The sequence below is a fragment of the Osmerus mordax genome, chromosome 6 (genome assembly GCF_038355195.1).
Source record: "Osmerus mordax isolate fOsmMor3 chromosome 6, fOsmMor3.pri, whole genome shotgun sequence".
Lineage (NCBI taxonomy): Eukaryota > Metazoa > Chordata > Actinopteri > Osmeriformes > Osmeridae > Osmerus > Osmerus mordax.
Window position 1 is genome coordinate 609,204 of NC_090055.1, and position 13,297 is coordinate 622,500.

Consider the following 13,297-nt stretch of genomic DNA (forward strand, 5'->3'; position numbering starts at 1 on the left):
CGGTTTTGATCCAGATGAGGAGAGTGTTCCCAGTAAACGAACAAGGAAAGGAAGGGGTAGAGGGAAACTAAGGTAGATGCCCAGTCGATGTGCAGACAGGTTTGTTTGCTTGTAAAAATCAACAGCAAAGTTATGTGATGAACATTTTGATATCTATTTGTACAATAGACATGACGGTTTATCATTAATTACTTTAGGTTTAATTTGTCTAGCATATCACTGCATTCCAGGCAATGGTATTGAAAACACGTTTAATGAGTTATGAACACGGGGCAGCGGATGCAGTAGTCTTGGCTGGTTTATATTGTACGCATGCGTACTGTCATGTGTCCAGGTGTAACACAACATTTGTGACTATCTATGACCGTAGATGGCGCTGTTGTCACGGTGCAGCTGAAACTCGACTAAAGCAACAAGTGAGTAAGAAAATGAATGCGAAAGCTGTACGGAACGTTTTTGTTTTTAAATGCTGGTTTTTCACATCCTAAATCTCATTTGCTTTGACACATTATTTTAAATGCAGTATAAAGTTAGCCAGGTGTTGCCTATTATGACGGTGGAAACAGGCGCTTGTAGCCAACAGGCAAACTCCATTTAAAGCACAAACTTTTGAACCTATACATTGTTAGGAAAAGCGTTATTTCACGTTGTTTAGTGAAATTCTTTCAAATTGCTCAAAAGTTATGTTTTGAGTCTTTGTACTGTAATTAAAAATCAATACAAACATTTGTAAAAAAATAAAGCTAAAAGAAAAGCCTGTACTTTTGCGAATTTTGACAGTGTTAGGCAGGCCACCAGTTTCACCTTCCCGAACAGTAGATGGCGGTAACGTCTTAATGTTGGTTGCAATCTGCCATTAAAATAATAAGAAGGGCCATGTTCGCTTACACAGCAACAGAAAATGGCAGCAAGAGACCACCAGGATGACAAACTGCCTATTCCATCCTTGTCAACTACAGCATATACTACGAAAACTGTTAAGAAGCGACGGAAGACTTTGGAGAGTCAGGCTGAGCTAAAAAAAGACAGAGATAAAGCAAGGAATAAAACAAGAGTCAACATCGGGGCAGCATTCCCGCGGTGGAGAGAACTGAAGGAATTGAAAGGAATGAAGTTTGACTCTGAATTAGCATTTTTTCTTCTGGACAGGTACATTAAACGAATATCAATTAACAGATTATTACATCAATACTCGGATTATTTATGATTTAGACTCGCCATTTATGTTTGTTATTTATGTATGTTATTATTTAATCCCGTGATGGAATGTAAGTCTGTGCGGTCATGTCAGAACAGGTAAATAGGATTTCAAATTTATTATACAGATTGTTTAGATTCATAATATGCATTAGACTAGCTTTATAAAAATAGCAACCAGGAATCCTAATGTAACCGTCTGAGGAGGTTGACACTGGGGCACTGTCAAAGACAACAGTGTGGAATGGGCGGGGCTGGTGGTGTTGGTTGGTCGACATAATGTAGGTGGAAAGTGTTTGCGGAACAGTGCTGCAAACTCGAGACAAATAAGCAACCGCAGCTTCAAAAACAAGACCAATATTTGTATAGCCTATAACGGCTTCTGTGTAAAATTCAACACCCCCTACATGTATGAGTCCACTTGAGGTAAAATAACACTTTTGAAAGTACATGTAAGCCTACATTTCTACACGGTTGTGGGAATTTGTCAAGGTTTCTTCAGCTATCTGGTTATACGAGCTCGTCAGTTCCATGAAGGTGCAGTAAATTAGAATTTGACATTGAAATAAAGGTTCTTAACCTAGCATTGTCATGTCGCGTTATCATGTCGTGTTTTCTTGTGAAACGCATAGAAACTACCGCACCCTGTTGATGTGCATAATGGCAGGAGTGTGTCTTGGCCCAGTTTCCAAAGTTAACTTTAGTTGTTTTGGTGCAGGTACTCTGCCTCCCGTCAGAGTAAGAGGGTTCTCTCTCGGCAACATGATCACAACACTGAGGGGAAACTCTGCAATGAGACTAGTCTGCTAACAGAGGGAGTCCTGGACAGTGAGAAGGACATGTGTCCACCTGCAGAGCTGGAAATCCCTGTTGGATTAGACTCCTCAGAGGAGTCACAAGGCAGCAGAGAGGATGGTTATGAAGAGGAGGAAACAGCAGTGGAGAACAGAAAAGAAATAGCAGAGGAGGAAGAGGAGACACGAACAAAGCAGGATGAGTGTGACATGGATGAGGAGGATAAAGATGAGGATAAGGAGAAGGATGAGGAGGATAAGGAGTGGGATTCTTCCTCCCGTCAGAGTAAGAGGGTTCTCTCTCCACAACATGATCACAACACTGAGGGGAAACTCTGCAATGAGACTAGTCTGCTAACAGAGGGAGTCCTGGACAGTGAGAAGGACATGTGTCCACCTGCAGAGCTGGAAATCCCTGTTGGATTAGACTCAGAGGAGTCACAAGGCAGCAGAGAGGATGGTGATGAAGAGGAGGAAGAAGTGGAAACTGCAGTGGAGAACAGAAATGAGATAGAGGAGGAAGATACAGGAACTGAGAAAGATGAGTGTGACATGGATGAGGAGGAGGATTGTGACATGGATGAGGAGGATGATGAATGGGAAATGGATGAGGAGGGAGACACTGAGTCAGAGTGTGAAGTCAATGTAGTGAAAAAGGTTAGGAAGAGAGTGAGAGATAACGACAACCCAGACCAACCCTTAAGGAAAAGGTACAACAGACATAGAAGGCCAGAGACGCTCTGTACAAACTGTGGGATTCTCTACACAACGCTGAAGCACACATGCCTTCCCAACAAGAAGTTCCGCTGCTCTAGTTGTGGGTGTGTATTTGAAAATGAAATGAATCTCAGCATCCACAGAAAAAACTGTAGCCGTTCCATTCATCCATGCACCTTCTGCTTTAAGCCTTTCAAAACACGAGAGGAAAAACATAACCACGAGACCAGCCACTCAGAAATACAGCCCTATCAGTGTACGGAATGCCCACAGACATTTTCTGACCGGCTGACAAGAAATCGTCATCTTAGAGAGCACCAGAAGAGGGTTAGGTGTGAAACCTGCCACAAGGAGTTCCGTGCACACTATATGCTGGCGAGACATGAGCTGTCTCACAGCAAGGACAAGCCGTACAAGTGCCAGGTGAGGATTTATTTAACTAGCACCCAGATGGGAGGTTTTGAAACCTAAACATATGTAATTGCAAATGAAAACTGAGGGGAAAATTGGGAAAGATGCTGTGGTAGGAACCAGAAACTTAAAATGGTCCATCTAACCTCAGTCGTCACCAAATCTGTAGCCTGGTAGATCTTAGTGTGTCAGAGAGCTGGTAGATCTTAGTGTGTCAGAGAGCTGGTAGATCTTAGTGTGTCAGAGAGCTGGTAGATCTTAGTGTGTCAGAGAGCTGGTAGATCTTAGTGTGTCAGAGAGCTGGTAGATCTTAGTGTGTCAGAGAGCTGGTAGATCTTAGTGTGTCAGAGAGCTGGTAGATCTTAGTGTGTCAGAGAGCTGGTAGATCTTAGTGTGTCAGAGAGCTGGTAGATCTTAGTGTGTCAGAGAGCTGGTAGATCTTAGTGTGTCAGAGAGCTGGTAGATCTTAGTGTGTCAGAGAGCTGGTAGATCTTAGTGTGTCAGAGAGCTGGTAGATCTTAGTGTGTCAGAGAGCTGGTAGATCTTAGTGTGTCAGAGAGCTGGTAGATCTTAGTGTGTCAGAGAGCTGGTAGATTTTAGTGTGTCAGAGAGCTGGTAGATCTTAGTGTGTCAGAGAGCTGGTAGATCTTAGTGTGTCAGAGAGCTGGTAGATCTTAGTGTGTCAGAGAGCTGGTAGATCTTAGTGTGTCAGAGAGCTGGTAGATCTTAGTGTGTCAGAGAGCTGCGTTCCTCTCAGAGGGAGAGAGAAGAACACGGGGTCAGAGGCTGTGAAGAAGTGGAGGGTTAGTAGGGGTGGATCCGTACCTGTTAAGTGACAGCTAGTGCAGCAGTTTGGCCATAGGAGTACATTCAGAATAAAAAAGTTGTATTGTTTTTCCAAGTGAAGGATTGACCAGGTCCTCGTCCTCCCTGCAGGTGTGTGATCGTTTGTTTGCTCAGGCCTCCCAGCTGAAGTCTCACACGCGCGTCCACACCGGGGAAAAGCCCTTCCAGTGCCGGCTCTGCCCAAAGACTTTCAACCATAACGTCAGTCTGAAGAACCACATCCGTCGCTACCACCAGGAGGAGAGCCGTGATGATCCAAGCCCTGCCCTGAAGGAACGGAGGGAGAGCAACAAGTACCACAGCCTAGACAATCAACTAGAGGACAGGACTGAACAGGAGAGAGACGGAGGACTGGACATGAAGGTGAGCAGGTCTCTAACCCACAAAGAGCTCACCTTCTGGGCAGATCTGGATGTCCCACAGGGAGGCAGTGATGGGGAGGGAGGGGAGAGAGGTGAAGGACACAAACAGAAGAGGACACGGCAGAGATGTCTGTCCACTCGTCATGAAGAGCTTAAAGAGGATTCAGAGGAGATGGTGAATGATGACTCTGATTTTGATCCAGATGAGGAGAGTGTTCCCAGTAAACGAACAAGGAAAGGAAGGGGTAGAGGGAAACTAAGGTAGATGTCCAGTCGATGTGCAGAGGTTTGTTGGACGCAATAATGCATGTGAACAGTATTCATTCACCGATGCCATTACAATGTGATTAATGTGATGTTGTTTAACAAGCTAAACTTATCTTTACTTATGCTAGATAATCATCAGCTAAGCTAAGGTATAGTCCCCTGTCAAAATGCAGACAGCTCTGTTTGCCTGTAGAAAACACTAACAGTTATGAGATGAACATTTTTATACCTATTTGTACAATAGACATGACTGTTTATCATTCATTACGGTTCAATTTGTGTAGCTTATCACTGCATTCCAGGAAATACTTTTGAAAACATGTTTTGATTAAATGTGACCAAGGGGCAGCGGATGCAGTAAAGACCAGGCTGTTCAATATTGTACGCATGCGTACTGTCATGTGTTCCGGTTTTGGAAGTTGGCCCACTGGAGGAAAGGTGACGAGTGGTGCAGTCAGTCACTCAACAACATCGGACAGGCACCAAGCAAGGATCCATACATCTGCGAGTGTCGAGCTACAACTACAGTGCATAGTCGACTGAGCATATACGATTTGTACTTTATAACGCTACGGTCAGTTCACTTATTTTTATCAGCCACTTATTTAGCTAGCGTCTCATGTTGGTTGGCAATAGTACGTAACTAGCAGGCATTAAAACTATAGCTCATAACTGCCTATTTGAAGAAAATCGACAATGCGACAAGTGCTCTTTTACATTGCAGTTTGTCTAAAGGATGCAGGTTTGGTTTTTAAACGTTAGTTTTGTTTTTGTCGGCGACTGAGAGATAATCCGGTTCTGCCCTGCAGCACTGGCCTGTTTTGAAAGTATTAGCTGGGTTTTTGAAAAGAGTGGAATTTGATCTTTGGGTCAAGATAAACTTGCTCACTGACAAAGAAACGAGTATTCACTTTTGCGAGAAGACAAGCAAAATGTAATAAAACGTATACTATTAAGTCGCTGATTTTGGTAATTGTTTTAGCTTTCCCTCTTTGTAGCTTCTATTTAACATGTGTTTAGCTTGGTAAAGTGCTTTGATGTTGAAAAGACTAAGGTTTAAATAAGTAAATATTGCAATTGACTTAGCTAATTGTAAAGGTAGGTCTTATGAACATTAGACCATCAAAGATGATGAAGATTTGGGGAATCTTTCGCTCGTTTGTAGAAATGTCTAACCAAGTCTCCGGGTCCCCCGCTGAGCGGACGTTTGAGTATCAGAGCGGTCTACCTTCTTTACCTGTCCCGACCCTTGAAGACAGCCTCGCTAAGTACCTGGATGCAGGTAAGAGAGAAGTGTGGTTGTCTGTTATGTCTAAGTAGGTTAAGTTCATCACTACAATGCACCAAACGCGGTCTATTTATTTACTATTCTTTAGTTCGTCCGTTTGCGTCTCCAGAGGAGTACCAGACCACAGCGGGCATCGTGGGGAGATTTGGGGAGGGGATTGGCAAGGAGCTGCACCAGAAGCTGCTGCTGAGAGCCAAGATGAAGAGAAACTGGGTACTCATTCATGAGGTTTTACATACCTTGCTCAAAAATATCTATCCAAAGTAAGACTTGTTCATCCAAAATATTGAGTATATCTTACGAAATCAAACATCAGTTGACTTGTGCAATCAAGAACAACAAAACTATAAACACCAAATTTGGTTTGTTCAGTTTTATTACTCTAGGCTACTTGAAATACATCCATAGACAGTGTTTCTGCTCCCCCAGTTGGAGGAGTGGTGGTTGGACTCTGCATATCTGGAGCTGAGAATGCCCTCCCAGGTGAACGTGAACTTCGGAGGCCCGGCCCCGTACCTGGAGCACTGCTGGCCCCCCGCGGAGGGGGCCCAGCTGCACAGGACCAGCATCACCTTATGGCACACTCTACAATACTGGAACTTGATCCGAACGTAAGAAACACTTCCTGGTGTATTGCATTACTGTGCGGCCCCAAGTCAGACCCAGTGTGCTCTTGTTTGTGTTCCTCAGAGAGAGGCTGCCGACCCAGAAAGCTGGGAATGTTCCTTATGATATGGACCAATTCAGAATGCTGTTCTGTACCTGCAAAGTTCCCGGCGTAGTCAAAGACACCATCTTAAACTACTTTAAGACCGGTAGGAGATCCTCACATACACACACACTCGTTGTTTTACGGGATTGGCTGGTTGGAACAGTGTCTCACCCATAGATATATATAAACACTAGATGTCTCGTCTGCATTGCCGGACAATGGAGTTGAACGTCCCCACATGGCGGCTATCTTGCTACAGTCAACTCGCTCACCCATAATATTGTGTTGATGCTACATGTACTTTTTAAATGACCATAACTTGCTCAATTTTCAACCGATTTTGAAACGGTTTGGTTTGTTATCAACGTCAGAGATGTCGGTATGCCACTGCATACTTATGAATAATTATGTTATAAAAAAAAAAAAAAGAATAGAAAGTACATGTAGATTCAACACAATGCTATGGGTGAGCGAGTTGACTGTAGCAAGATGGCCGCCATGTGCGGACGTTCTAGACTCCGCCGTAAGACATCTAGTGTTTATATATATCTATGGTCTCACCCGCCCCGTCCCTGCGTCCTGCTTCCAGAGAGTGAAGGGCCCTGTCCCTCCCACGTGGTGGTGATGTGTCGAGGACGCATCTTCACGTTCGACGCTCTGTGTGACGGACAGATCCTCACCCCTCCTGAGATGCTCCGGTACCTCCCACACCACAAGCTGCACTGAAGCTCATGTACACAAGGATTACAATCCTGTACAGTCCAATGTCTAACTTTGTTCTCTCTCTGTGTGTGTGCGTGTGCGTGCGTGCGTGCGTGTGTGTGTGTGTGTGTGTGTGTGTGTGTAGCCAGCTCAGCCATGTGAAGCAGTGTTGTGAGGGAGAGGGAGATGGAGACGGAGTTTCCGCTCTCACCTCAGAGGAGCGGACGAGCTGGGCCAGGGTAAGGACAGCTCATCCACAGCAGGGAGATCACCACATCCTCACTTTCCACGCTAAGAGCTGTTCCTCTTCCTCTCTGGCCAGACCCGGGAGTATCTGATTGGTTTAGACCCAGTCAATAAGACCATCCTGGAGACCATCCAGAGCAGCCTGTTTGTGATCTCTCTGGATGATGCCAAACCCTACCCAACTGCGGAAAACTATACACCGGTACTGGCCAATCACACACACACACAGACCGATACACACACAAACTGGTATGTGCCAGTGTGTGAATTTTAGTGTGGTTATATATTGATACTGTAACCTTTGCCCCTGCAGCTGACCCTGCAGACCCTAACTGGTGACCCTGCTAGTCGCTGGGGAGACAAGTCCTACAACCTGCTGTGCTTTGCTGACGGGACCTTTGGATCCCACTGTGACGTGAGTCTGTGTGTGTGTGTGTGTGTGTGGGCAGGGGTGTGTGTGTGGGGGGGCATGGGTGTGTGTGTGGGCAGGGGTGTGTGTGTGTGGGGGCAGGGGTGCGTGTGTGGGAAATGCATAAGTTGCCAGTTGAAGATGAATTAAACGCAAACAAACACCCTGGTAACGGTACGTGTGTGTGGGTTTCAGCACGCTCCATTTGACGCCATGGTGCTGGTGACTCACTGTTACCACCTGGATCAGCAGATCAAAGCTACAGACGGCAGCTGGAAGGTGAGCAGCCATGCTGGCTCTGTAGACGTGTTCCTCTGGTCCTGTGTGGAGTGCTAGGGTTAGAGAGGGCACAGCGCAGGTGAGGCTGGTCCTGTGTGGAGTGCTAGGGTTAGAGAGGACACAGCGCAGGTGAGGCTGGTCCTGTGTGGAGTGCTAGGGTTATAGAGGGCACAGCGCAGGTGAGGCTGGTCCTGTGTGGAGTGCTAGGGTTAGGGTTATAGAGAGCACAGCGCAGGTGAGACTGGTCCTGTGTGGAGGGTTAGGGTTAGAGAGGGCACAGCGCAGGTGAGGCTGGTCCTGTGTGGAGTGCTAGGGTTAGGGTTATAGAGGGCACAGTGCAGGTGAGGCTGGTCCTGTGTGGAGTGCTAGGGTTAGGGTTAGAGAGGGCACAGCGCAGGTGAGGCTGGTCCTGTGTGGAGTGCTAGGGTTAGGGTTAGAGAGGGCACAGCGCAGGTGAGGCTGGTCCTGTGTGGAGTGCTAGGGTTAGGGTTATAGAGGGCACAGCGCAGGTGAGGCTGGTCCTGTGTGGAGTGCTAGGGTTAGGGTTAGAGAGGGCACAGCGCAGGTGAGGCTGGTCCTGTGTGGAGTGCTAGGGTTAGGGTTAGAGAGGGCACAGCGCAGGTGAGGCTGGTCCTGTGTGGAGTGCTTACTGTAAACACTGTGGGAGTTTCCAGGGCACAGCGCAGGTGAGGCCCATGACCCTTCCAGAGGAGCTGGTGTTCACTGTGGACGACAGAGTCAGGAGGGACATCAAGCACGCCAAACAGCAATACCTGGAAACTGTGAGACATGAACACGACCCCTCATACTACATTAAGTCATTTTAGCATACTGTAGTCATACTGTAGCATGCTGTAGTCATACTGTAGTCATACTGTAGCATGCTGTAGTCATACTGTAGTCATACTGTAGTCATACTGTAGCATGCTGTAGTCATACTGTAGTCATACTGTAGTCATACTGTAGTCATACTGTAGTCATACTGTAGCATGCTGTAGTCAAACTGTAGTCATACTGTTTCTCTCTCACACACACACACACACACACTCCAGCCTGTGTGTTTCTCTCACACACACACTCCAGCCTGTGTGTTTCTCTCACACACACACACACACTCCAGCCTGTGTGTTTCTCTCACACACACACTCCAGCCTGTGTGTTTCTCTCACACACACACACACACTCCAGCCTGTGTGTTTCTGCTTTCTCAGGCAGCCCAGCTGCAGGTGGTGTGCTGTGCCTTCACCTCGTTTGGAAAGGCAGCCATCAAGCAGAGGAAGCTCCACCCAGACACCTTCGTGCAGCTGGCCCTGCAGTTAGCCTACTACAAGCTGCATGGCAGGTACAGCTGACTACCCACCCAACACTCCCACTGTCAACATATGATGACCTTGATCATCCATCTGCACTACCTAAGATTTCCAATGCGCCTGTAGGGCTTGAATCCTGAACTTGAACTTACGCATCCTGTCCTCTCTTCTTCTCCTCTCCTCTCTCTCCTCTTCTCTCTCCAGACCAGGAAGTTGTTACGAAACAGCAACGACTCGTAGGTTCTACCATGGAAGAACAGAGACCATGCGTCCCTGTACCCTGGAGGCACAGCAGTGGTGTCGGGCCATGCTGGACCCTGCTGTGCCTGTGAGTGTGTGTGTGTGGCAGGGGGCGACAAAGAGCAGGCTAGTTAGGTGAGTGTGTGTGTGTGGCAGGGGGCGACAAAGAGCAGGCTAGTTAGGTGAGTGTGTCTGTGTGTGGCAGGGGGCGACAAAGAGCAGGCTAGTTAGGTGAGTGTGTCTGTGTGTGGCAGGGGGCGACAAAGAGCAGGCTAGTTAGGTGAGTGTGTGTGTGTGTGGCAGGGGGCGACCAAGAGCAGGCTTGTTAGGTGAGTGTGTCTGTGTGTGGCAGGGGGCGACAAAGAGCAGGCTAGTTAGGTGAGTGTGTGTGTGTGTGGCAGGGGGCGACAAAGAGCAGGCTAGTTAGTGGTTCAGTCTAGCAGGTTTCAGAGAGGCTGCAGTGTTTCCTCTATGTTGATTTAGCCGTGGCGGACCGCTAAATTTCTGCCGTCACAGTATCAGAAATTGTTAGAGTGCATTTCGGAGAATAGCACGGACACACGCTTCACACCGCAGTTGAGATTGCTAAAAGAAATCCTAAAGGAAACACTGGGCTGTATCCTGGTTGTGTCAGTTGCCTCAGTAAACGTTCTCCTCGCTCCTCTCTAGGATAGTGCCAGAAGGAGAGCTCTGGGGTTGGCCTTCAACAAGCACAACAGCCTGATGGCTGACGCCCAGAATGGAAAAGGTCTGTCTTCATATTCTCAGAAATTGCCACATTTAGCCTATCGTATGTTTTCAGTGAGACTAAGCCTTGTGTGTTTTGGTGTCTCTGTGTGCTGGTAGGCTTTGACAGGCATCTCCTGGGTCTGTGTCTGATCGCCAGGGAAGAGGGACTCCCTACTCCTGACCTCTTCACAGACCCCCTTTATGCAAAGAGGTAGGAGGCGCAACTGCACACCTGCGTTTGTGTTCCAGTTTGTGGATTTCCCATCATGCCTCTGTCTCGTCTCCATCTCTACAGTGGTGGGGGAGGAAACTTTGTGCTGTCCACCAGCCTGGTGGGCTACACCACGGTCATGGGGGCTGTCGCTCCCATGGTGCACCAGGGCTACGGCTTCTTCTACCAGATACGAGACGACAGGTGAGACGACAAGCAGGCGTGTCATCAAAATGAGACTTTCTGCTCGTAGTTCATAACAGTGATGTCTGCTTCCTGTTCTCTCAGGATTCTGGCTTCCTGTACGGCGTGGAAGTCCTTCCCAGAGACGGACGCTGAGACGATGTTCCACACTGTGTGTGTCTCCATGCATGAGATCCTGCAGCTGGCCACCACCGCCCAGCTGTGAGTGCCACCACCCTCGTCACCACCGCTAACCCAGTGTCAACACAAGCCAACACTTGTGTTCCTACCTCCCCAGAGACATACATTCTTACATACAATCATGTAAGAATGTATACAAACAGTCCTTAGCTGAACGCTAGTTTTAGTTTGGCTATTACATTTGTTTGTACACTGCACTCAATGAGGCAAAGATTATATAGAGCTGTTGAATATTTTTCTACACCATTTTTTCCACTTAATTACCACACTGATTTGTCACATTTACCAAGTGATTTTTGGTAAGGTTCTCCTGTTTTTTTTAGGTGACATTCTGTCAAAATGTATGATATTTAGATATGTTCCTTTTAAAAGATGTAGCTGTTGAAATGTGTTGTATTTATGTATCCTTAAAAACAATGTAGCAATCAGCAAACAAACCGTGTGTGTGGAGCCTGCTACTGGAGGCTGAGGACTGCAGCTCTAACTAGTAGCACTTTAGTAACTTCCTGATGAGGCCTTAGATTAAGGTTTATTAAATGAGACATTGTGACAGTAGGAATAATGCAGCTGTGTATAAACGATCTGTCTCTACGGTAGATCAAGGAAAGGTCTTGACCATAATCTATCTGGTAACTGATTGTATCTTTTCTTGAGCCTTGTATGGACATTAGCCAGTCTCTTTTGATCAAGTTTAATCACAACTGTAAAATACAATACAGTATAGTACTGTTTTATAGTACTGATTTGGTATTCTGATCTGGCATAGGAAACTCTTCAGAAGCTTTTGAAAGGGCCTCCTTGAGTTAACCTGTCTAATTCCCTCACCAGGCCTATAGAAGTCCACATACATTTGAGAAGTTTAGCGTGATTTGACTGGATTATGATGAACAGAATCTGCACTTACATCAGTCAAATGGAAATAAATATCAATTTTGATTGTGTTTGAAGTCACTGTACTCGCTGTGCTGTAGGGCTACTTTTTACTGAGTGACCGCTGAATGTTTAGGTGCTGTGAACCTGAGGCGTGATTAAAGACATGAGGACACATGACACTATCTGGGCAGTTTCTATTTTCCACTTTTTTCTTTGTTACATGAAGGAACAGGACGAGCCAGCAGAGCATGACTGAATAGAAAATCTTTAATGTGTTCACACACACACACATTAACTACTGTGTATTTAAGGTTAGTTGTTTCAGTGCAAATGTAGAAACAGAACTTGAATCTTTGTCATAAGTGCTTGAAATGCTCTCAGAAACAAGGTAGGAACACAGGCCCTCTGAACATGCAGGTAGTAACACAGACCAGGTAGGAACACAGACCAGGTAGGAACACAGACCAGGTAGGAACACAGGCCAGGTAGGAACACAGGCCAGGTAGGAACACAGACCAGGTAGGAACACAGGCCCTCTGAACATGCAGGTAGGAACACAGACCAGGTAGGAACACAGGCCAGGTAGGAACACAGGCCCTCTGAACATGCAGGTAGGAACACAGACCAGGTAGGAACACAGACCAGGTAGGAACACAGACCAGGTAGGAACACAGACCAGGTAGGAACACAGGCCCTCTGAACATGCAGGTAGGAACACAGACCAGGTAGGAACACAGACCAGGTAGGAACACAGACCAGGTAGGAACACAGACCAGGTAGGAACACAGGCCCTCTGAACATGCAGGTAGGAACACAGACCAGGTAGGAACACAGACCAGGTAGGAACACAGGCACTCTGAACATGCAGGTAGTAACACAGGCACTCTGGTCTGGACTTCAGACACAACAGGGGCTTCCAGCAGTATGATGACTAAATATATGAATCAATATAATAATGGCCACAGTAATGGCCTGGTTGTTGAGCGTCTAGAGTAAAGGTTATAGGCATGACTTTGCTCCAGTGTGTAATTAACTATTAAACAGAGTGTATGTGCGTATTTGTCTATCATTCAGACATGGATTAATGTGGCATATCAGGTACTTTGGTGATAGAAATGCTAAGTTGTGTCCAGCAGGTCAGCTAGGACGTCCTCTCAGCCCCAAAGGCGTTTATAACCCTCCCAAACTGAACCTCAACTACAAAACCAAACATGCTAGCACACCCACAGATGGCCACAGGTAGGTGGCGCCGCTACGCCATGTTGGCAGTGACCCTGTGGTCGGCCTCGCCCTCTGCATCTCTCCCATGGCCCATCTGTG

General features: G+C 46.7%; 2 protein-coding genes across 6 annotated transcripts in view; one reads left to right on the forward strand and one right to left on the reverse strand.

Moving 5' to 3' along the window:
- Positions 1–4: 4 nt before the first annotated feature.
- Positions 5–12,159, forward strand: crot (carnitine O-octanoyltransferase). 2 transcript variants are annotated; one of them, XM_067237620.1, is made up of 18 exons: positions 5–99; positions 4,614–5,168; positions 5,760–5,876; positions 5,971–6,095; positions 6,312–6,493; positions 6,573–6,697; positions 7,184–7,292; positions 7,442–7,535; positions 7,619–7,744; positions 7,856–7,957; positions 8,147–8,230; positions 8,905–9,012; positions 9,442–9,572; positions 9,745–9,868; positions 10,450–10,528; positions 10,627–10,720; positions 10,805–10,924; positions 11,009–12,159. In XM_067237620.1, the coding sequence occupies exons 3-18, from the start codon at positions 5,762–5,764 to the stop codon at positions 11,127–11,129; spliced, it is 1,839 nt and encodes a 612-aa protein (XP_067093721.1). In that variant the 5' UTR covers positions 5–99; positions 4,614–5,168; positions 5,760–5,761; the 3' UTR covers positions 11,130–12,159. The 2 variants fall into 2 exon arrangements, 1 of the variants encoding a protein (XP_067093721.1); XR_010876734.1 differs by lacking the exons at positions 5–99; positions 7,619–7,744; positions 7,856–7,957; ... (6 more) ...; positions 10,805–10,924; positions 11,009–12,159 and adding exons at positions 904–1,149; positions 1,916–3,131; positions 4,056–4,588 and having other exon boundaries at positions 4,938–5,168; positions 7,442–7,483.
- Positions 12,160–12,226: 67 nt separating this feature from the next.
- The window catches only part of abcb4 (ATP-binding cassette, sub-family B (MDR/TAP), member 4), a 15,569-nt gene continuing 14,498 nt past the window's right edge, over positions 12,227–13,297 (reverse strand). For all 4 annotated transcript variants that reach the window (XM_067237615.1, XM_067237614.1, XM_067237616.1 and 1 more), the window contains one exon: positions 12,227–13,297. This exon is cut by the window's right edge and continues 181 nt beyond it. In XM_067237615.1, the coding sequence (XP_067093716.1) occupies positions 13,230–13,297 (68 nt within the window). In that variant the 3' untranslated portion in view covers positions 12,227–13,229.

Coding starts and splice junctions, on each gene's coding strand:
- crot (XM_067237620.1), top strand. CDS start 5,762: ATGTCTAACCAAGTCTCCGGGTCCCCCGCTGAGCGGACGTTTGAGTAT. Junction 5,877..5,970: donor CGCTAAGTACCTGGATGCAG/GTAAGAGAGAAG, acceptor ACTATTCTTTAG/TTCGTCCGTTTGCGTCTCCA. Junction 10,721..10,804: donor GACCCCCTTTATGCAAAGAG/GTAGGAGGCGCA, acceptor CCATCTCTACAG/TGGTGGGGGAGGAAACTTTG.